Source organism: Peromyscus leucopus, chromosome 12 (genome assembly GCF_004664715.2).
Source record: "Peromyscus leucopus breed LL Stock chromosome 12, UCI_PerLeu_2.1, whole genome shotgun sequence".
Taxonomy (NCBI): Eukaryota; Metazoa; Chordata; class Mammalia; order Rodentia; family Cricetidae; genus Peromyscus; species Peromyscus leucopus.
Genome location: NC_051073.1, coordinates 51,374,879 through 51,399,880, shown reverse-complemented (window position 1 = coordinate 51,399,880; position 25,002 = coordinate 51,374,879). Strand labels below are relative to the sequence as shown.

At 38.8% G+C, this 25,002-nt stretch overlaps 1 protein-coding gene across 1 annotated transcript in view; it reads left to right on the top strand.

Moving 5' to 3' along the window:
- Nucleotides 1-25,002, top strand: part of LOC119086111 (cell surface glycoprotein CD200 receptor 5-like) — a 40,039-nt gene that overhangs the window by 5,748 nt on the left and 9,289 nt on the right. Inside the window, exons 2-5 of the mRNA XM_037209741.1 lie at nt 5,676-5,918; nt 21,247-21,306; nt 22,049-22,366; nt 22,480-22,728. Of these exons, the coding sequence (XP_037065636.1) occupies nt 5,855-5,918; nt 21,247-21,306; nt 22,049-22,366; nt 22,480-22,728 (691 nt within the window). The 5' untranslated portion in view covers nt 5,676-5,854. The remainder of the gene's footprint in view (nt 1-5,675; nt 5,919-21,246; nt 21,307-22,048; nt 22,367-22,479; nt 22,729-25,002) is intronic.

The following is a 25,002-nucleotide window of genomic DNA, read 5'->3' as shown; positions in this document are numbered from 1 at the left end:
GCAACAACTAAGCTGTGGCCAATTCACATTTTCAGAACTCTGAGACTCAGTCTGAACAATGAGAGGAGGGCTGCTGAACTTCAGGAAGAGAGGGGTTGGCATCCTAACTCACCTGCCTGCCACTCCCTTCCTGGCTGGCTAGTGACCACTGAACTGGAAGCAGGCTCGAGAGTCCTTTCCTTGAAGAGTTGTCTTTCATTTTTTAGCTACCAGAGAAGTACAAATCCAAACCTCTTTGAGGCTCCATCTCATCTGCAGCCAGAATGACTGTGATCCAATAAACAAATTACAAATGCTGAAGTGGATGTGGGAAAGAGAGTGTAAACTGGTGTGGTTCCTATGCAAGTAGAGCTGCCATATGACCCAGATATACCACTCCTGGGCATATGTCCACAGGAGTCAATATCGTAACAAAGAGGTATCTGCATATCCGTGTCTATTGCTGAATTATTCATAATAGCAAAGAACGGAATGGTTCTTGATGTACACCAGCAGATGAAGGTAATGGAAATGATTCATGCATGCACAATGGAATTTTATTCAACTATAAAGGCAAATGAAATTTGCTTGAGTAGGGATCTAGAAAGTGGTATATTAAATAAGGTTACTTAGACAACAACTAATTTTTAACGTTTAAATGTATGTAAATAAGGGGGCATGACTGTGAATATGTAGAGATAGGAGACTATGGAAGGGGACAGGCAGTACTGAGAATGTCTAGAGGGGGGTCACATGAGACATGAGAGTGGAAAGGAGCCTCCTGGGGGTGGCAGGGTAAAAGAAAGGATGAAGAAGAGTGCTGTGGGATATCTTTCTGTGTGCTGTATGTGTTGCTCTGATTGGTTGATAAATAAAGCTCCATTGGTCTATGGCAGGGCAGGGTGGAACAGGGTGGGAAAATCCAAGAGAGACAGTGGAAGGAGAAAGGAGAGAGGAAGGAGTCGTTATGAGCCACTGGCAGGAGAAGTAAGATGTGAAAATACAGGTAAGCCATGGCCACATGGCAACTTATAGATGAATAGAAATGGGTTAATTTAAGATATAAGAGCTAACTAGCAAGAAGCTTGAGCCATAGGCCCATCCAGTTCATAATTGATATAAGCGTTTGTGTGTTTACTTGGGGCCAAGGAGCTGTGGGATGCAGGTGGGAGAGATTCATCTCAACTGCAGGCTGGGCAGGACACCGGAAAACTTGTGACTACAGAAGAGGAGTGGAGAGAGAGGGAAACAACAAAACAAATTTTGTTTGAAAACCGACATAATGAAACGCAGTTCTTTGTATGATAATAAAAAAAATAAATAATTATGTTTGTGTGTTTGACCTGCCTGGTGGCTCTCTGAGGAGCTGGCTCAGGGCCTTGCCTTTATTGCTTCTACTTTAGAACAATCCCAGGACTGAATCAGCCCTAAATAGCATTGTAAAAAGCTATTTACAGGTAGCTCTGTGGGTGAGGGATTAGAAATCTAGGATAAGCAGGAGACAGATAAAAAATATGGAAAGGAAGAGGCTGGGAACTGAGAAAGCAAACAGGAAGTGAAGTATCAGGCACATGTGTAAACTCTCCAGTGACTAAGAGAGACACTGCCCACCTGCAAAGGCTGGAAAATGCTTTCTGGAGATGGAGTTGTCTACAGAAATCATTGTCAGATCAATAGATGATTAGCAAGTCAAACAGACATGTAGGCAGACACAAATAAAGAGGAATATAAACTTCAAAAACCAATTTAGAAAATTCACTAGACAAAAGGTACTGACCACAAGCAATAAAAACCCCAGGGAGAGAAAAGAATATGAATTCCAGGCAGCTGCATTATAACATAATATGCAAATGTTTGTTTTTAACAATTTAAAAATGAGGAAGGCAAAGAAACAGGAAATCATGGCCTATATACAGGGAAAGAGGAAGTAGAAAATGTCTCTAAGGAAACACAGAGAACTTACCTAATCATCAAAAAAATTGGTTTAAGCATTTTGAATATGTTTAAAGAGCTGAAGAAAGCCACAGAGAAGCAAAACCAGAGGAGTACAAAACCAAGTAAAAGAACAAATGTGACAGACTTTTCTTGAAAAGAAAAAAATTGGGTTAATTGTCAAGTCCTCGAAGACATAGCTGTACCATTTGCTGTTCAGTCTCTGAATAACGGGAAAGTGCAGGTCTTGTCTCAAGTCCTGACTAGCATAGTCTGTGAGGCTGAATCATCTCAGCTAGCCATTTGGAAATTGTCCTGAGCAGTTTGTAGTCCAGAGCCGAACTTTGGATGATGTCTGTTGTGGATATCGTTTTATATAAATAAAACACTGATGGCTAGTGACCAGTCAGGAAGTATAGGCGGGACAAGGAGAGAGGAGAATTGGGGAAACAGGAAGGAGGGAGAGACACTGCAGCCACCGCCAGGACAAGCAGCATGTAAAGATGCTGGTAAGCCACCAGCCACGTGGCAAGGTATAGATTTATAGAAATGGGTTAATTTAAGATATAAGAACAGTTAGCAAGAAGCCTGCCACGGCCATACAGTTTATAAGTATTATAAGCGTCTGAGTGATTATTTTATACGTGGATTGTGGGACTGCGGGGTTTGGTGGAACCTAGAGAGAAGTCCTCCAGCAACAGGTGTCTGTCAGCCCAGTGATGTTATCACAGTTCTTGCGGAATTATTGTTATGGGGACCCATTATCCTTCTGGAGACATCAAAGGTTGCTGTTAGGTGTGGTCATGGTTCACTGCAGAAAACTGATAGAGAGTCAAACCTGAAATCATGCACAGGAAGCTAGATGAAGCCTTTTTTTTTTTTTTTCTAGAGTACTCTATATGACCATTAATATCATGACAAAAATTTAAATAATATATTAATCTTATAGATTTTGATATAAAATTCATGCCTTAAGAAACGTTTTAAAGAGTCAAAATAAAACCAAAGGATCATGAGATTAGTAGTAATAGAATAGTCCCTTAAGTTTGGTTTTCTTCTGTCCCATATCATGTCCCACATCTGACATGATACAGAGATTTTGCAGTTCCCTTTAACAAGCATCTTGGGTTTAGAGAAGGAGAGAGCCACCCTCCATCTCTAAAGCCATCTTTGCTTTTTAATTGAACTCAGACTACATAAAAGACCATTTCTGTTATGTGTCTGTAAAGAACAGGAGAAACAAACATTTAGGAAGATTTATGAGATTTTATCCTGTTAGATATGTGATATGCCAATAGGCCAATTTACTTTTTTTTGAGACTTTTTTTTTCTGGATGATTTGCTCTTTTCCTCCAGTTGTCTCATTTGCTCAGTGTTCTTCAAATTCTTTACAAAAACAAAACCCTTCCCCAAACCTAATTTCAGGGAGGTTCTAAATCTAATCTTTATCAATTTTGATTTATGGTTTCTCCTGAATTTTTTGTTCTCTTTTCTTCAGCTGTCTTATCACCCAGAGCAGTAATTTTTTTTTTTAATTTTTTTTTACAATAGGCATTAGGTTCTTTAATAGCTCTGTGAAGAAGTTTCTTCAAGGATGACAGGAAAAGAATGAATGGAATTTGACGTGGGGGCCTTTGAGAGGCTCTTAGGGTGCTTCCCTGATGGCAAAAGCAAAGGATTACCTTGTCTGTCCCTTGCTAATCTACATTCATTAGTCCAGTGCCTGCCTTTGCCACACCTTCTGCATAATCCAGAAAGGAGGGAAGTTCTATTGGGATTATTCCTTGAAAAAGAAAAAAACATTGTTTCTAGGAATGCTATTTACAGTCTCTTTTTAGATGACCTTGTTTACTACAATTGAAATATGACATTACTATTTTTCTTCAAACCTCTTGAAGTCACCTCTCCTATATAAGCATCATCATGGTCATAAGATTTAATATTGATTGTATCTGGGATCCATTCCTCCAAGGGTGCTGATCTTTCCTTTAATGACATAATTACCCCCTTTGCATTGTGCATTAGCACAATCAAAAGCTAGAGATTCAATTAATATTTGTCTAGCTTCTGAATTTGATATCATTCTACTTACTTCTGGAGTCAATCTTTGTAAGCAATCAGTGAAGGTTTCTTTTGCACCCTGTATAACTTTTGCAAATGATTCATTTTTTTTTTTTTACAGAGACTGAGGCAGCAAGTACAAGACTACAGGATCTTCCGTGTTTATATTATAGCTTTCATTTTAGTATTTTTATGGGATTTCTGAATATGTGAACAAGTAGGTCTCTGGTTCTTATGCCTTCTCTTGGGACTCTTTTTCTTTTGCTGATTTCCTTGTCCAGCCTCAGTGTGGTGGTTTTTCTTTTATCTTATTATATTTTGTTTGGTTATGTTTTGTGGTTATCTCTTAGAAGCCTATTCTTTTCTAGTGAGACATAGAAAGGAAGTGGATATGGTCAGGAGCAGGGGTGGGGAGGAACTGGGAGGAGCAGAGGGAAGAGAAACTGAAATCAGGATATACTGTATGAGAAAGTAATCTATTTTTAATAAATGGGGGGAATTACTATCCTAAAGACAACCATGCCCAGGATCTTTTGAGGTTATTGACACTCGACAACCCTGCAGGCCTACTCCTCACCCCTACCCCTTGCTTTTCACACATGAGCCATCCCCTGCAGATCCAACTTGCTGTTACCCTGCTGTTGGGCACAAGGCCTTTGTGATCCTGCATAACAGCTTTCTGGTTTTTGGAGTTATAAGTAAGTAACTCTCTAAGTGCCTTCGTGCTGTGGTTTGTCATCACAGGACTCTAAATTTCCTAACACAGGAAGGAAGAATCTGGTCTTTGCCTTTTTCTAGATTCTGGGGACCTGATGACAATTTTTGTTGGTTCTTAACTTGTAGAAAAAACACACCTCTGTCTTTGCCTTTGTGTTCACACGAACATTTCTCTGTATGTATGGTTATGCCCATTCTTCTTTACAAAGGGATACCAGTTACACTGGACTATAGGGCCCAAACTATCCCAATTTCATTTTCACTACTTATAGATGAAATGACTTCATTTAAAAATAAGGCCACATTCTCAAGTATTGATACACAATTTTAAAATATAAAGGAGGCGGCAGATAGGCAAGTTAACCTGTGACAGGAAGTATTTGTTTAAAGTCACATTATTCTATGATCCATCACCTTTATTTGTAGGTTTATATCCAAGAAAATGGGTGCCATAGAGACCACAAAGCTTGTGCAAATCAAGTATTCTCATAGAATCTTTATATATGTTAGTTACCATATAGAACAATTTAAATTCATAGAGAAGCTGATGAATGAATTATGATATATTCCTTGGTAAGTCCAAACCAGTATGCAGGGATGAACTCAGCAATGCATTTCATTTATGTGGAGCTCAGTAACCAATCAAATGAGCAAATAGTGATAGATGTTAGAGCTGTGTTTGCTTCTTGAGAAGGAAAACCAAGGAAGAGTATGTGGGGAACTTTGAGTAGCAAAATGTCAGCACCTTGGTTTGGTTTGGAAATGTTGCAAATACTTGTCCAATTTCGTATAGATGTACAGATTCATCAACTCTACACACAGTATTTGCTCATTTTTCAGGATATGATTTATTCTATAAAAACTTCACTACAAGGAGGATTATCATAAAGTATATCTTAAAGTTTGAATATCATGAGAGAATGAATGAGTTAGGCATTGGCTTCTTTATCACTCAGAAAACATCACTTCCAATTTTTCTTGTGCAGGCTTAATCATCCAACATCATGTAGAATGGAGACGAAGATAAAGATAGGCGAATGAGGAAGAAAAGTCACCCTTAAATCTGGTAAACTGAGTACAAGCACAGTTGACATCAAGGAACGACAGCTCACTGAGTCCATCCAGGGATTTATGGTGACTTGTGTTTAAGTAGAAACCACTCCAGATGAGTGCTTTCAGGAGGACTTTGGCTTTGGGGTTACTGATCTCCATCACTATTCTGGTGCTGGGTAAGTGTGACATTCTGAGGTTTTTAGGAAATGAAACCATTCTTCAGCTAACTTAGGACTGTGATAATCATCCTGCCTCAAACCTCTGACTCCTGGCATTAAAGACATACACATTAGGTGCAGGCTAACAGGGCCACTTTAACAATTTCAGGTTACTTTAAAGGTGATTATTTTTAATAGGCAGGTTTTCTAAACATATTCCATATTTGTTGTTATAATAAATTTGAAGATGAGTGACTGTCTGAAAAGAAATGTTTTACTAGACTTCTTGCTTGTCCTGTCTTTAAGGTTGACACATATAAAAAACAAAAACAAACACACAAAAACCCAAAACAAACAAACAAACAAACAAACAAAGAAAGACTAGAACAGTCTCTGAGAAGGGAAGCAGTGGATCCAGAGTAAAGTGGAGGCACTGAACTTAGGCAGGAAGGGATAGTCCTCCATTATTGTAAGGGAAAGAGGGACAAGGTGGTCTGGAAGCAGGTCAGCTCATGGATTGGTGTCATAGTTACAGAGTCTGTCTTAAAGCATTTGAAGTAAAGCTCTTGGATGTTGCCAGCAGAAAGAGGGGCCAAGATAAGGACCAGAGTCCATGAAATACCACTACAAAATGGGACAAGCCATCCTGCTGGCTGAGGTGGTAGAACTCTAGTCTTAGTCCTGTTTCAGCAGAACCACAGTCCCTAAGAAGACTGATCAGTGTGAAAGTAAATTGACTTTTCCTCAAATACAAAAATACTAGTGTATTTTCTTCTACTTCAAAATGTAAAAAATATAAGTCTGACACAAAGTACACCATTAACGATCCATTTTCAACAGTTAAGGAAGCATGAGAGGCCTTTATATGAGGTTAATTTAACCATCTTCAAATTTTTAAAAACTACATATGTATGTATTTATGTGTGTTTCCATGTCATAGCATTTGTATGGGGGCACAGGACAACTGTAGGAGTTGTTCTCTTTTTCTATGTGAGTTCCAGAGTTCAAATTCAGGTTCCCAGGCTCGGCTGCCTATGTTCCTTTACCTGCTGAGTCATTGCTGGCCCCTAACCTAAAAGGTAGAGATTTGTTTTGTGATCCAGCACAAAATCAACGTTGATAAATGTACCTAGGCCACTTGAAAAAATACACACTATGTACATTGGAATTGTTTTATGAATGTCTCTTTGGTCACTATAATTGATAGTGTTATTAATATATCCTATGTCTATACTACTTTTTAAAGTTCTGAATGCTCAATCCATTTCTGAGGAAGATGTGTCAAAACCATCATCTGTGATTATGAAACTATCTGCATGTCTCTTTAATTTAGTTAAAATTTGCTTTATGTGGTTTGAAGCCTCAATACTACATATGTACTACATCATGACAATTAACATTGTGTAGTTTTTAAAGTGACTAGTAACATTTTTTGAATAATTTTTCTGTTATTAACACAGACTCTAGTTTCCTTCTTTCCCTCTCCTTCTCTCTTCTCCTTCCTTCCCCTCTCCCATTTGTATATAGTTAATATTTTACCACCAGAAGTTTTTGGTGTAGTTATATGGTATTTTACATCATCACCAGTAACGCCTGTAACTACCTGTGGGAACATGGTTAAAAGATTGACCCATGGTGAACAGTACCTTGAGGAACTGTGAGAGAGGTTCAAGGAAGAAGGGCAGAGGGCCTTTTACCTCAGGAGCATTATGTTGCCTGGCTTGTTCTTGCATGTGCTTTTGTACCTCTGGTGTTAAAACATTTACATTAAATTTATATGACATGTTTATTGTTGTCGTATGTCAGATTATAGCTACAGAACCCAATTCGGGGAAAAAGGGCGGCTTTGTCAATATTTATAATGTGCTTACTGGGAATTAGTTACATGTTTTTCTGAGCTCAAGCAACCTTCCTTGGATCATTGCTTTCTTTGTTACATTCATGTATGAAAGTACACTTAAACTGAAGTAAGGATGTCTACAGCATTAGACTGTAGTCCATTCCATCCTTCAAGGTCTTTAAATCCCAGGTTCTATAGACACAGATCTGCACAGGTCAATGAAAGTCAACACTCCCAACACTTCATACACATGCACATATTACCAGTCATTTTAATTCTGTTCACATTTCTAGGTAGGTACTGATTATTTTCCTGGGTTTTTGATTGGCATTCCTTTATAGTTACTGATGCTTTCTATGTGTTAACTGGCATTTGACCATTTTTATTCTTGTGAAGTGTTTACTAAAATTCTCTTTCTGGTTTTCAAATCTGGTATTTAATGTGATTGAATAGTTTATTGGGAGTTCTTCATGGTTGAGTGCTGTGGGATGTTTTCTGTATGCTGTGAATATGTGTTGCTCTGATTGGTTGATAAATAGAACCATTTAGCCTATGGCAAGTCAGGTTATAGCTAGGTGGGAAATTGAAGAGAGGCAGAAAGAAGAAAGGCAGAGAGGAGAGAGACTCCAGTACCACCAGGAGAAGCAATGTGAAAACACTGGTAAGCCACGGCCATGTGGCAACTTATAGAAACAGGTAAAGAAGCCTGCCATAGGCCATGCAATTGGTAATTAATATTAAGCCTCTGAATGATTATTTTATAAGCAGCTGTGGGATATTGGGGTTGGGTGAGACTGGAGAAAACTCAAGCTATATTTGGCTGTCTAACTCGATTTTCTACCTAAAACTTGAGAGAACGTAAAAAGAGACTTTAAAATTGAGTTAAGAACAGCTTCCTACTTTATGTCTCATATGGGCTGAGATATAGAGACATCAAGGTATACAGATGCCACAACATTTGGGCTTGACCTACAGCATGGTGAATTGCTGCCTTGGTACACAGAGGTGTCTCCAAGCTGTGCAACATGCTGCATGGTGGATTTAGGTTTTACTCATACAGACAAAAAGGGGTTATGGGCCAGCTGCATGCTACCTGAAGGCAGCATGGGCTCCAGAGTTGGTGGGGTAAGCATGACTCTCCTGGGTACCTCCACCATACTGGAAAGCTGAAGTAGGCAGAGTCAGCAGCCAAGGCTGCCACTTTTTGTCCTAGCCAAGCAGCTTAACACTTTAAAGTCTCTCCTGCCAGAAAAGGATTATAGGTTTAGAATAAGGCTGATTCAGATGGAATAAACCTCTAAATGATTTACATTATGTGAAAAAATACATGTAGGCTTGAAAGAGAGAAGAAAAGGAGGATAGACAGTTTTATAAAGAAATAGTTTTAAAAAATAAAATCTTAAAAAAAGTCAATAAGAATAATATAAAAGTTAAGCCAAGTAAAGATGGAAATAACACAAAATCTGGATACTGCATATTATTATATTATCGTTGGGATTTTTAACTGGAGAGATACATTTGATTGTAAAGCTGTTGAGTTAAACCAATATGTATATTTTCAAGGTATCTTGACTTCTAAATTTGGATCTAAGGATATGTTGCTTTCAAAAGGAAGCTCTGCCTTTGTTTCCACAGGAAGCAAGAGGCTATGGATTTGTTCCAGGTTAAGATGGTTCAGATTTGATCAAGACATATCTCCTGAACCTTAAAAGATGGTACCTATCAACAAAGGTTATAGCTGGTCTTCCCAGGACTTGGCCATTTTCTCAGGATCCCCATAAGATTGACAGCACCCCTGACCAGCAGGAAGTAGTATGAGAGGCTACACCCAAATTCCCACAAAATTGTTTAGAAATATTTACTATTGAAACTACTTTTAAAGAGCAATAACTTGTTTGAAATGTTTTAAAATGCTATGGATTTTAGTTTATTGATACAAATTTAAAGTTAATCTTGTTATACTGTATGTATATTTTTATTCTTGTTTAAGGTATGCTTGTCCAGCTCATTTGGAATTGTTATGTATAATTAAGAAATACAGATTAATAGTTAATCATCTATGATAATCAAACTTACAATCATATTAGTTTTTTTTAGGTATACAAAGATATATATTTCAGACAGATAGGTAATCTTCAAACACTTCAAAGACCTACAGAATATGGCATTTAAAATGATATAAAAACTTAGACTTTCTGGACAATAAGACACATCTGCTCCTGGCAGCACCAATTTACTTCAGAGAAAAGGATGGGCATTAAATATACTCCATATAGAGTTTATCTTCTTCTTGGCAAAAATAGCCATTTGGGCAAGGGGCTGCTCTTGTGTGGACTGCTGATAATATGTTATATATTCTGGACATGCAGGACCCATGGGAAAATAACCACTGAATTTGCCAAAATAGGGTGAAATGGTTCTTCAGGTTCATTCTTTCCAGAGGTGACTGCCAAATATTCTACAGGACACAGGGAGAAGAGAGTAAAAAACTCTAGACTTATTGGCTGAAGATGGATGCGCCACCTTTACAGAGGAACTCTGGATGACTGTCCAGGCAGGCAGCTGTCTCTGTCATTTCCAGAATTTTGGAAGTTGCTTACAATGCATTTCCTGTTTACTTAGGTAATATTATATCCTTCTAGGGTCTTTGATGTAGTTGAAGACTAGATAGTTATAATTATAGTTTTCCTTAGTCATGAAAAAAGATAAAACTAGATATGAGACTTTAGACTTACAAATATAGGATAGATAATTTTCTTTATTTTGTCAAATACAAACAGACTAGATATTGTAACTGTAATTCTTGCTTGATAACTGTTCTATTACATATAATTTTACTGTTAAAGTTAAAAACCTTCCTTTTTGATTAGACAGAAAAGGGGAAGTACTGTGAGATGTTATTCTGTATGCTGTGAATATGTGTTGCTCTGATTGACTGATAAGTAAAGCCATTTAGCTTATGGCAAGTCAGGTTATAGCTAAGTGGGAAACTGAAGAGAGAGACAGGAAGAAGAAAGGCAGAGGGGAGAGAGAAGTCAGCACTGCCAGGAGAAGCAAGATGTGGAAACACTGGTAAGCCATGGCCATGTGGCAACTTATAGATTAATAGAAATGGGTCAAGTTATAAGAGCTAGCTAGCAAGAAGCCTGCCATAGGTCATGCAATTAGTAATTAATATTAAGCTTCTGAATGATTATTTTATAAGCAGCTGTGGAACCTTGGGGCTGAGAGAGACTGGAGAAAACTCTGGCTACAGATGAGTGTTAGATTGTATCAAACTTCTTTGGCATCTACTGATCATAGGATATTGAATAGGTGTACTGAGGGTGGAAAACCTTGCCTTGTTCCTGATTGTAGCAGAAATCCTTTGAGTTTCTATCCATTTAATTTAATTTTGACTATAGGCTTGCTGTAAATTGCTTTTTTAATGTTTAGATATGTCCTATGTATTCTTTATCTCTCTAAGACTTTTATAATGAAGCAGTGTTGGATTTTATCAAAGACTATTGCTGCAGTTAATGAAATGATCATGTAGGGTTTTTTTTTTCCTTTCAATTTCTTCATATGGTTGATTACATTGGCTGATTTTCCTATGTTTAACCATCTCCACACTTCTGGGATGAAGCCTACTTGATCATATTGGATGATCTTTTTGATGTATTCTTGGATTTGGTTTGTGGGTATTTCATTGATTATTTTTGCATCTATGTTTATGAGGAAAATTAGTCAGTAATTCTATTTTTGTTGTATCTCTGTGGTTTGGCTATGAGGGCAACTATGGCCTCATGAAATGAGTTTCACAAAGTTCCTGTTTTTATTTTGTGGAATAATTCAAGGAGTATTGGTGTCAGCTCTTGTTTGAATGTCTGGTAGAATTCTGTTCTAAAACCATCTGGTCCTGGTCTTTTATTTTTTTATTTTTTTGGCTGAAAGAATTTAATGACAGCTTCAAATTCAATAGGGATTATAGGTCTGTTTAAATTGCTTATCTGATCTTGATTTAATTTTGGTAAGTGAAATCCATTGAGGAAACTATCCATTTCTTTTAGATTTTCCAACTTTATGGAGTACAAGTTTTCAAAGTATGACCTAACAATTCTCTGGATTCCTCAGTGTCTGTTGTTATATCCTCCTTTTCACTTCTGATTTTATTAATTTGGATAGTCTCTTTCTGGCTTTCAGTTAGTTTGGATAAGGGTTTGTTTATCTTAAAGATCTTATTTCAAAGAACCAACTCTGTTTCCTTGTTTTTTGTATTGTTATCTTTGTATTTTATTGATTTCAGCCTCGAGTTTGATTATTTCCTACCATCTACTTCTCTTGGGTGAGCTTGCTTATTTTTGTTTAGAGTTTTCAGTTGTGCTGTTAAGTCGCTAGTGTGAGATTTCTCCAAATTCTTTATGTAAGCTCTTAGTGCTACGAACTTTTCTCTTAGTACTGCTTTCATTGTGTCCCATAAGTTTGGGTATGTTGTGCATTCATTTTCATTGAGTTCTAGGAAGTCTTTAGTTTCTTTCTTTCTTTTGCCTTGACCCAATAGTCATTCAATAGAAAGTCCTTCAGTTTCCATGAGTTTGTAGGCTTCCTGTTGTTTCTGTTGTTGTTGAAATGCAGCTTTAATGTATAGTGGTCTGTTAGGATGCAGGGAGTTATTTCGACTTTCTTTTATCTGTGGAGACTTGGTTTATGACTGAGTATATGGTCAGTTTTGGAGAACATTCCATGAGGTGCTAAAACGAGTGTATTTTCTTTTGTATTCGGGTGAAATGTTCTGTAGATATCTGTTGGGTCCATTAGGTTTATCATGTCTGTCAGCTTCCATATTTCTCTATTTAATTTTTGTCTGAAGGACATGTCCATTAATGAGAGTAGGGTATTAAATTCTCCCACTATCAATGTGTGGTCTTAGCTTTAGTAGTTTTTCCTTTACAAACATGGGTGCCCTTGTGATTTGGATATAGATGTTAAAAATTGAAATATCTTCTTGGTAGATTTTTTCCTCTGATGAGTATGTAATTTCCTTCTCCATTACTTTTGATTGATTTCAGTTTGAAGTATATTTTGTTAGGTATTAGAATGGCTACACCAGTTTGCTTCTTAGGGCCTTTTCCTTGGAAAATCTTTTTCACACCCTTTCCTTTGAGATAATACCTACATTTCATGTTGAGGTGTGTTTCTTGGATGTAGCAGAAGGGTGAATTCTATGTTTGCATCCATTCAACTAATCTGTGTCTTTTTATTAGGGAATTGATACCACTGATATTGAGAGATATGAATGACCAATGGTTGTTGATTCATGTTATTTTGTTGGTGGTCTTGGCAGTAATGGTAGTAGTGATGTGTGTGTTCCCTTCTTTTGATTTTGCTGATGTGAAACTATTTGTTTCCTGTGTTTTCACAATTGTAATTAACCTACTGAGGTATAGGTCTGTAAGACATCTGTCTAGGCCCTTCTGGCTTTTAGAATCTCCACTGAGAAGTCAGGTTTAATTCTAACAGATCTGCCATATATGTTACTTAGTCTTTTTCCTGGAGCATTTAATATTATTTCTTTGTTCTGTATGTTTAGTGTTTTAATTTTTATGTGGCTTGGGGACTTTATTTTATGTTCTAATCTATCTGGTGTTCTGTATTCTTCTTGTTCCTTTATCTGAATCTTCTTCTTTAGATTAGAAAACTATTCTTTTATGATTTTGTGGAAAATGTTTTCTGGGACTTTCAGCTGGGATTCTTCTCCTTCCTCTATTCCTATTATTCTTAGGTTTGGTCTTTTCATAGTGTCCCAGATTTCCTGGATGTTTTGTGTCAAGAATGTTTAGATTTAACATTTTCTTTGACCAATGTGACCATTTCTTCTATGGTGTCCTCAGTGCCTGATATTGGCTCTTCCATCTATTGTATTCTGTTGATGAAGCTTGCCTTTGTAGTTCCAGTTCAAATTCCTAAATTTTTCATTCCCAGAATTCCCTGAATTTGGGTTTCTTTATTGCTTTTATTTCTACTTTCAGGTCCTGAGTGATTTTATTCATTTCCTTCAACTGTTTGTTTTTCTTGGCGTTCTTTAAACGATTTATTCATTTCCTCTGACTGCTTGTGTTTTTCTCACTTCCTTTAAGGGATTTACTCATTTCCTCTTTAAGGACCTCTATCATCTTCATACAGTGATAAGTAATTTTGGTTCCCCATTAATGGGTTTCTTCGCCTATGCAATAAGCCAGATTAAGCTGAATCAGAAAGACCAGGTTTAATGAGCAAAGTGCTGCGGGTGACTCTCAAGCCCTCCAGACGTGAGTTGGGGGAGGGAAGAGGAGCAATCACAAGGCAGGTCTAGGAACTGGAGCTTAAATACCATGTAGGCAAGGGCTTGAGCTTCAGGGAGTAGCCTGGACTTTTGATGGTCTTTGATGGTCTTTGCCCCTGAGGGGGGCAGGGTTTTGAGAGGGAGGAGTGGGGCTGGAGTGGAGTTTCAAGGTGGAGTTAACGGCTGAACATCCCAACCTTCTTGGATGTATGGGCACTGGTTCAAGTCTGGCTACTTCCTGTTGGCATTGGGGGGGGGGAGTCAGAAGTTGGTGGGCTTATGCTCAGCAGGAGGTATGGGTGAAGAAGTATTTGGTTAACTGTCATGACCTCAGGAATCTGTTTGTTGAGGAAGCAGGGAAGGCAAGTTGCTAGGAGAAAAATAGATTACTAACACCAGCCCTATGAATGGTGCTAGCCATGGGAAGAGTGAAGACTGCCAGAAAGAATGGAATGGAGATGTGCCCTGGTTGTACAGAAGAGGCAAGGGTGAATGAGCCAGACACAGAATAGATATGCCCTTTATTGGGACATTCTGAAAAACTGGAGGGTGGGGGGTCCCAGTTGCTGGACAGACCATTTTTTCTGGATAGGTACTGGCTTGAACCTGGAGAGGTGGTATCAGCATTTATGTCCCAGGAGTTTGTGGGGGATGGCATGCCAAACTGGGGGATGTGTTCCAGGAGTACCTGAGCTATCACCTTTGCTGTTTCCTTGGAGGTGAGGAGTGCCTCCATCCATCTTGTAAAGATGTCAGCAAGAGTTAAGAGATAATGGAGCTTTCTATGAGTGGGCATATGGGTGAAGTCAACATACCAGCCCATATAGGTTAGTGTCCTTGTAGCTGGTGCAGGGCTGGCTTATCTGGAGGGCCCTTGTGGGCTGGCCTTGGCATATGTCTGGCAGAAGGAGTGGATCTATAAAATATGAACTCAAAGATGGATGGGGTCAAAGGGGCCTCTAGAGAATATTAGTATCCACCCGGCCAGATTCCTTGATACAGTAGAAGAATTCTTTCCCCAGGAACATGCAGGTATCTTTAAAACAGCTGGAACAGACTTACATCTTGGTGTCATAGTAAAAGACTATGGCTTTGGGTTAAAACATTTTTCCTAGGGCCTGTTTTTAGCCTGATGAAACATGCAGTTCATTGGCTTAAGGTCTTTTTCTTTTGCTTCATATATATTCAAATATTCAGGACCTGCTATGGTAGGAGAGTTGGGCCCTAATGCAGACATATTGTCCTGGCTATTATTGATTGTGCTCTTATTCTGGCAACTAGGCAGCTGAGTTTGGGGTGAATATAGGTCTAGGTGTTTATTTTTGGGTTTGTCTTTGTTGGGTGGCTGTTTTTTCTTTGGTTTCTGGATTTTCAGAGAGTATGATGATTGTGTGTTGCCTGTTCTACTGGCCTGTTTGGCTGGTGTGTTCACAGGGAATGTCTGCTGGTGTGGGAGGCTGGGTTGCAGCAAGGGCTGGCAAAAGGAGGCCAGGAGGGGATGGTTAATGGAACCCACAGAGGCATGAACCTGGGGAAAGGGAGGCTGTGCCTGGTGTTGTATTGTAGTGCTAGGATGGAACCTGAGGTATTGGGTCTTGGAGAACAGAGTTGCAGTGGTTTTTTTTTTTTTTGTTGTTGTTGTTTTGGTTGTTTTTTGTTTTTGTTTTCATTTCCTTTTATGGTTTTAATTGAAGATTTATGTACTTTTTTGGTCTCTTGTTATTTAGCATAGGAGTTCTTTTGCTTTTATACTTGAGAAGTGCATTTACAATTAGTTCAATTTTATTATAAAAAAACATGAGAGTGCTTCATAGTAGCATAAGTACATTAGGATAACAAAACAATTCTATTCTTTTCTTCCTCTCTCTTAATTGTTTCTTGAAAGCTTTTGTCTTAGCCAGTGTTACACTTCTGTGAAGAGACACCATGGCCATGGCAGGTCTTACAAAAGAAAGCATTTACCTGAGAATTGATTTCTGTTTCAGAGCCTTTGTCCAATATCTTCATGGTGGGGAAAATGGAGGCATGCAGGCAGACATGGTAGCTGAGAGTTCTACATGTGGATCTGGATCCAAAGGCAGCAGGAAGAGGGAGGCACTGGGCCTAAGTTGAGCTTTTGAAACTCCAAAGCCCACCCTCAGCAATTCATTTTTTCCAACAAGGTCATACCTACTCCAACAAGACCACATCTCCTAATCCCTCTCAAGTAGTGCCACCCCTTAACGACCACTCACTTAAATATTTGAGCCTCTGGAGCCAATTCATGTTCAAACCATCACAGCATGTGGCTATTAGATCAATTTTTCAGAATTGTTGTTTGAAGTTGATAAAGACTATTTTTTGTTTCTTTCCCTAGAATGGTGTATTACAATGTAGTGCAGGCTGGCCTCAAATTACTATGTGGCCAGCTACTCTGAAGTTCATGATTTTCCTGCCACTGTCACACCACCCTCCACATGCCTGATCTTGTCAGATGATCAGGGCCATCTCCAGGGCCTGGTTAGTACTTGGAGGGGAGACATTTTAAAGCAGCAGTTCTCAACCTGTGGGTCTTGACCACCAGAAAACACATAATTCTGATGGCCTTAGGAACTGAGACACTGCTCAGTAGCAAAATTACTGTTATAAAGTGGCAGTGGAAATAAATTTATGGTTGGGTGTTTCTAAGACCATCGGAAGTATGTGTTTTCTGATGGCCGCCCCCCACAAGTTGAGAACTGTTGGGTCCTGCCCCACCTGGAACTCAGGTCCCTTGAAAAGGGAGACATGGAACCAAGGAAAGGTAAGTGCTGCTGCTTGCCTGTTTCCCAGCCTCCCTTTTTCCCAGGGAGACAATCAGATGCAGCAGGGAGCCAAGTCAGGCAAGAACTCATTTATTTTTAAAACAACAAGCTCCTGTTTAAGCATAAAGAAAACAAGGGTGGGGGGCAAAAGCCCCATTGGGCCATCAGCTTAAAGATGACCAGATCACACACTTAGTCTGCAGTATTTACAGTGTTGTCTATGAGGGAATCATGTACTGACATCATTTTGACCTGAAGCCCCAATCATATTTTTTTGTAAACCACTTGGGTTCCACCCTCTACACTTTCCCTGAGGGTCAGCTTTACTAGTACCTGGCTGGATAGGCCCTTCCCCCACAGAGAACTGCTGTTTTATGGTATTATCTAGATTATGTTCTTTGTGTTTAAGAGTGTTGACAAATTTTCCATTCTGAAATTATTTATTTAGTACCAATTTCAAGAATGCAATCATGAAAAGAAATCATTGCATTTCTAAAACTCCTTTCATCCAATGTTTGCAACATAGATTGGCCCAGAATACTTTTGAACAATGAGAAGCTAGTAGTTTATATTCTATTCTGCCATTTCCAAATTTTTTGTTTGGGGTCAACTTTGAAATTAAACTTAGACATTAATAGATTTTTAAAGAGCAATTTTAGATTCACAGAAGAATTCAGTGGATGGTACAGAAGATGTCCACATCCGTGTCCCTGACCCTGCCTCTGCATAGGCACAGTTGTCTCAGTTATCCCCAGTCCTTACTGAAATGATGTATTATTATTACAGCTCATGAATTTACACATTTGCACCTTAGGGTTCACCCTTATCCTGTGTATTCTATGGGCTTAAACACATGTAACACAGCAATATCTAAGATCACAACATCCCACAGAGTCATTTCATTGTGCGAAAATCATCTTTGCTTTGTGCACTCATCTTTCCTGTTCCTCTATCCCCTATTTTTCACTTTAGCCACAGCTTTGCTTTTCCCACCACGCCACGTGGCAGCAATAAGTGTGCAGCTTTCCTGGTTTTTCTTTAAATTTAGTCATGTGCATTTAATTTCCCTTCATGTTTTTTAATGACCTCTCCCCACTTTCAGCAACTGAGGATTTCCAAATGTGGCCAAGGGTGCCCTTGAACTTCTTTCTAGTCATCCATCTTCTACCTCCAAATTACTAGAATTACATGAGTCTATTATGTACAGTTTAACGCAGAGCTGGGGATTGAACTCAGGGCTTTGTGTATACTAAACAAGCTCTCTATCCACTGAGCTACATCCTCAGCTCTGATAATTTCTTTCAAGCACTGAGTGATAGTGTCACTTCCAAATGTGACATAATATATTTACCTATTTGTTTACTAAAGAATATCTTGATACTTTCCAAGTTTTGGCAATCATGATGGGAGCTAATTCACAATCTTAGCAGCAATGAACAAGGGCCCCCTTTTCTCTGTATCCTTATCTGCACTTGTGTGGTTATCTTCCTTTTCTTTTTACTTAAATTAAAATTTTTATTTTTTATTTATTTAAAATATTATTACAATATTTCCATTCCTTCTTCTGCCTCTAACTTGTAATTGTTTTCTCAATGATTATCATTCTGACTAGTGCGAGATTTAATCTCAATGTTTTCAATTTGTGTTTCTCTGATGGCTAGTAATAGTGAACATTTTTATATGTTTATAATTTATTTGCACTCCTATTTTTGAGAACTGTCTGTTCATTTTATTAACTCATTTGTTAATTGGGCCATTTAAATTTTTGTCCATTTTTTTAATATTCTATGTGTTAGACCTCCATTACATATATAGTTAGCAAAAGTGTTTCTCACATTCTGTAGGCTGTCTTTTCACTCAATTATTTCCTTTGCTATACAGAAACTTCTTAATTTAATAAAAATCTCTTTTGTCAATTGCTGGCCTTATTTCCCGAGTGACTAAAGTCCTTGTCTCTTGCTATATCTTGAATGTTTCTTTACTTTTTCCTCTAACTCCATGTCTTAGTTAGGGTTTCTATTGCTGTGAAGAGATATCGTGACCATGATGACTCTTAATAAGAAACCATTTAATTGGGCTGGCTTATAGGTTCAGAGGTTTAGTCCATTATCCTCATGGTGGGAAGCATGGCAGTGTGCAGGTAGACCTGGTGCTGGAGAAGGAGCTGGGAATTCTAGATCTGGATCAGCAGGCACCAGGAAGACAGAATGACACTGGGGCTGGCTTGAACATTTGAAACCTCAAAGCCCACCCCCAGTGACACACTTCCTCCAACAAGGCCACACCTCCTAATAGTGCCACTCCTTATGAGACTATGGGGGCCATTTTCATTCAAACCACCACACAGCAGCAGAGCTTCAGAGCTCATGTAAATGTCTTTGCTCCATTTGAAGTTGATTCCTGTAAGAGGTGAGAAATTGGAATCTGCTTTTGTTCATCTACATGTGGATATCCAATTTCCACTGCACTATTTCTTGACAAGGTAATATTCCTCCAATACATATTTTTGGCATCTTTGTTACAAATCAGGTGGTTGTATTGCCAAGGCTGTTGGTTGATCTCCAGAAACTGATGGTAAGGCTCTGTTGCTGAAGACATCTATGTAACTCATTGAATATGGAGAAGTTGAGCCTCTGCCTACATAGAGCCTTCAAACCCAAAAAACCCCGCCTTGTATTCATGTTACTGAAAGGTACTCTGCATGTTACCAAAAAAAAAAAAAAAAAACATGTAAAACTTAGTCTTCAATGGGATGTCTCCATCAAATCCCTCCTCAACTCTGCTGAAGAGGAGGTTGAAAGATTTCAAGAGCCAGTGAGGATGGAAGACAACAAGGAAACAATGCCTTCTGGACACAGAAGGACTGCCACACATATGAACTCACAGAGACCATGGCAACATGCACAGTCTGCACAGGTCTAAGCCACATGGGGTCCCAATGCTGAGGGAGGAAATGGACAGATCCCCACCCCTAACCCAGAAGCTATCTCCAACTGATAACCCCTCACAAAGGAAAAAATAATTTTCTCTAATGGAGTCTTACTGGGTATACAAACCACACTTCAGAGTGGGCAACATGCCCAGTCAACACAACATAACGCAATGGTATATTTGGAGGGTTTTATTTATTTTTGTTTTGGTGTCCTAATACTTTGCCTGGGCATTTTTTCCCCTTACAGGTCTTTTTTTTTTTTTAATATATTATGGTTTCTGTCTTTGTGTTTTTATGGAATTTCTGTGTGTGCAAATGTGTGTGTCTCTGTGTCTGTATGTGTTTCTTCATCTTCATCCCCTCCCCTTTCCCAGAACCCTCTCCTTTCCAGTCCACTGTAATCCCACTTCTGTTTTCAGGTCCATGGGTTGTATTCTGCTTTCACATGTGTAACATGTATAACTTATCTTGCTGTACTTGGATTATTCTGCTTAATAGCATGCCTTCTAGTTCCATTCATTTTCCAGCAAATGACAGGTTTGTTTTTCTTTGTATCCTTTTATGTTTTCATATGAAGATTTTCTGTACTTTTGTTGTATCTTTTGTTATTTAGCATAGGTATTCTTTTGCTTTTGGTTGAGACATACAATTCGTCCAATTTTACTATTAAAAAGCACACTAGCACTTCATAGTAGTGTAAACACCTTAGGATAACAAAATAGTTCTATTCTTTTCTTCCCATCTCTTTAATTGTTGCTTGAAAAGCATGAAATATTGCAGATCAGTGCTTAAGCAATCAAGTTTGAAGTTAAGACTATTTTTTTTCTTTTTTTTTTTAAAGCATTGTATCATGATGTAGTCCAGGCTAGCCTCAAATTCACTTTGTGGCCAGCTGCTCTGACATTCATGATTCTCCTGTCTCCAACCTCTGTGTGGGCACACCTGGCTTGGGACTATTATAATTGTGAGAAAATCTACAGAACTCAAGGAAGGAATACAAATAGGTTCCAGGGACTTGTATAACAAGAAAGTGGACAGAGGAAAGGACGCACACCCTGTTCTTACCTCTGTTCTGCTTCACTTCCGTTGTTCATTCTCAAGGTAGAAAGTAGGAAGAAAGAGAAAGGGTGAACTATTTGTGCTTCTGTTTCTTCAGTTCTTGAGAGAGGCTCTATTTCTTTGTCTGTGTGAAGTGTTCATTAAAAGACCAAATGTTTTTAACTAGGGGTATGGTATCTGGAGAAAGGAGTTTAATCAAGTCAGTTTATGTGTTATGCCTACACTGGACCTGCCAGGGGGCTGGAAGAAGAAAGGCAGGGCTATCCTACAAACTATTTGACAAAATAAGGTCACTCATAAGTGGGGATTAATTAATTAATATCTTATAAATGTATTTTTCAAGATGTTGACACATCAGTGATGATATAACTTGGAATTAATATCTTAAAATCGTCTAAAATTTTAAATACTCTTATTTAAATATTTTCTAGAGTCAAGTTGTATGAATGGGAATCAAACGGAACAGAACAGTTCATTACCTTTGCCAGAAGGTACTACTCTTCTTTATCTTGTGGACAACACTGTGGGAATGGAGAACTGACCTTGCTTAGAAACAGTAACTAATGGTTTGTCTGATGCACAGATTCAGGATAAATGGAAGAATCTGGTGATGTGAGGGTTATGGTACTAGGGACCCTGAATTATTGCCTCTAAACCTTAGCTGTCTTAGAGTAAAAATGGCTATGGGTTTAGCACCCTCCCAGGTCTGTGTTGAAGAATGCTTTGTCATCTAATTAGATGATCATTATTGGATGTGACTTGTGAGAACTTGAAAGCCCAAAGAGGCAAGTGACATAGAAACAAAATAGTTGAGACAGTTAATGCAAAGTTTATCAGAAGCAAGGCTTATTCACAGAGATTTCTGCTCCTGTTATAGTGATGACATTATTGACTTTTTTGTCACAGGTGATTGTAACAGATAATTTTGTTGATTAATCACCACTCAGCAAACTTGTATCCATCATGGACTCTTTAAGTAAGTGTACAGGCAGTTTGAGGTTTTATTGTGCAAAATATATGTAACCCACAGGCCTTGAATTTTTACTTTAGAAGGTAAATGATGTACTAAATTCTGATAGAGTGAACATACATAAAGTAGAAATGTGAGAAAAATGTGCTATTTCTGGAATACATTCATTAGCCAAGCAATGCTCTAGTGTAACTTCATACATGCTGCTGTGGACAGACTTAACACAGGTTTTCTTCTCTCCTCCTCTTTGTGTGTGTGTCCAGTTAACATTACAGTGTCTGTGCAGATGGGTACAAAGGCTCCACTGTGCTGCCCTGCTATTCCACTGACAAAAGCAGTACTAATAACATGGGAAATAACCACAAGAGACCAGCCTCCCTGCAGAATATCCTACAGAGTAGAAACCAAGGAGACCAATGAAACCAACTGTACAGACAGGAGAATCACCTGGGTCTCCACACCTGACCAGAGTCCTGTTCTTCAGATCAATGCAGTGGCCCTCGATCATGATGGGCATTATTCATGTATTATAGCAACACATAATGGGAATTTCATAGAGAGACATGACCTCCAAGTTCTAGGTAAGCAACAATGTCACACATTGTGGTATTTCAGGTCACTAGATTTTAGATAGAAACAAATGACTTTGTAATCTGTGACCAGACTGAATCTTTTCTCCCTTCTATCTCTACAGTCCCTCCTGCAGTAACCCTGTCTCCAGGGAAAAATAGAACTGCAGTTTGTGAGGCGACTGCAGGTAAGCCGGCTGCTCAGATCTCCTGGACTCCAGATGGGGACTGTAAAACTATGAATGAATCACACAGCAATGGCACCGTGACTGTCAGGAGCACATGCCAGTGGGAGCAGAGCAATGTATCTGCTGTGTTCTGCTTTGTCTCTCATTTGACTGGCAACCAGACTCGGTCCATAGAACTGAATCAAGGTGAGCATCCTTTAAAAAAAAAGAATAATTGATATTGAACATATTCTTCCATGAAAGATAAATGTTCTAATTTCATTATGTTTGTGACAAATACTGTGGCCAAAAGCCACTTAGGGGAGGAAAGAGGAAAGCCAAGACAACTCAAGCAGAAACCATGGAGCTGCTTGCTAGCTCCTCAGACCTGTGCAAACCTATCTCACCTGCCTAGGGATTGGTGCCCCCCCCCCCCAAAGTACTGGGCTCTTGGGTAACTTTAAGCTGTGTCAAGTAGACAGTTAAGCTAACTAGGACAACAGACCCACTTCAGACCCTAGTAACAAGTTTTCAGTTGTCTGTCTCCTGCAGGTCTCATAAAAGAACTATAAATTCTGGATGTTTCTACCATCTGTGTATCAGGTTCAGTGATTTGGTAGAATGGTTCACAGAACTGAGGATGAACTTTGCTTCCTATTACTGGTTTATTATAATGAGTGCAACATGGGACAGACAAACAGAGAAGATTCATAGGGCCCTCTATGGAGGAAGGGCATAGAGCTTCATGCTATCTCAAGGATGTCTGTTCTTTTAATTCCCCATACAGAAGCCTTTCAAACTGTATTGTTTAGGATTGCTGATAAGATTTTGTTACATGGTCACAATGATTAGACATCTAATCTTATCAGCAAGCACCAAGGCCCAGCTCAGATGGTTTTTCAAGTTGCTCCTTTCTTCTGAAAAGTCCTTTCACCTAACTCTTTCACCTAGTAAACCAGCAAGACACTATCCTAACCCCAGTTCTCCATGACCCAGAGCTAGTGCTAAAGAACTATTCTCATTCTTCAGATGGTTAGAGCATGGTCTTCTTGCTTAGCAATGTTTTATGTTTTACAAGTCATCTAGAACAATCCTGACAACAGCAACAACAACTGCAAACACTGGAAGTATCATCAGACCCAATTTCAAGCTGTGCTGTGCAGACAAATTAGCAAAGCCAGAAAGGTACCAGCCCAAAACCAGACATATTGGTTAATGGAAGAGAATCCATGTCCCACAGATAAGTCCATGTATCTATAGCCACCTGCTTTTCCACAAAGATTCTAAAACCATCACTGAAGAAAGGATCGCATCTTTAGTAAACGGTGTTGGGAAAATTGGCTGTCTACATGTGGAGGAATGAAACTTGATTCTTCTCTTTGCACACAAATAAAGTCCAAATGGAGCAGGGATCTCAGTGCTAGACCTGAAGCTCTAAAACTTGCAGAAGAGCAGCCAGGCCACTGAGTAAACTGCAGGGCATAGGCTCAGGTAAGGTCTTTCTAAACAGGACTCTGGTTGCTCAGGAAATAAGATAAAATACCAGCAAGTGCGACTTCATGGGATTAAAAAGTTTCTGTTCTGCAAAGGAAACTGTTAACTGACTGAAGAGGCAGCCTACAGATCTGATGGAGGATTCATATCTAGAATATGCAAGTCATTAAAAAAAAACCCAAAGCACTAGGAAAATAAACAACCAAACTGAAAAATGAGCCATGGAGCTGAATAGAGAGTTCTCAGAAGAAGAAATGCTAATGGCCACGAAATATTTTAAAAACTATTCACCACCCATGGCCATCAGTGTGATGCAAATTAAAACTGCTTTAAGATTTTGATCTTAACCCAACCAGAATGGCTAATATTAAAATAAAAGACAGTGGGTGTAGGGAATGGTGAACCTTCATGCACTGTTGCTGAAAGTACAATTGGTGCAGCCACTGTGGAGATCAATGTGGCTGTTCCACAGAAAACTAGAAATAGACCTACCATATGAGCAAGCTCTTCCACTCCTGAGAACATACCAAAGTACTCTGACTACAGAGATGTATGCCCACCCATGTTCATAGATGCCTTTGTCCTAATAGCTAGGACATGGACACAGCTTAGCTGTCCACCAACTGATGAGTGAATAATATCCATGGGTGAAATAATGCCACTGAAATTATAGAGGCAACTGCTTGATTGGATTTAAGACACAGGAGGAAACATGTACCTGGCATTTTAATTGTGGTCAAGAGCCCATGGATGGGGAGTTTTAAATAATTCTTTTATCATTTATTAAAGTGTAAAATCCATGCACAAATATTAAGAAATAAATGGGGAATCTGAACAGAATCACAAGACACCACTTACACCCATCACTGCTTACTCCTCACTCAAAAAAAAAAAAAAAGACCTTCTCTTCCTTGGTCACATCAATCCCCAGTGAAAACCCTGCCTCTTGGACCAAAATGCTCCTCTCAATTGGCTAGTGGACCAGTG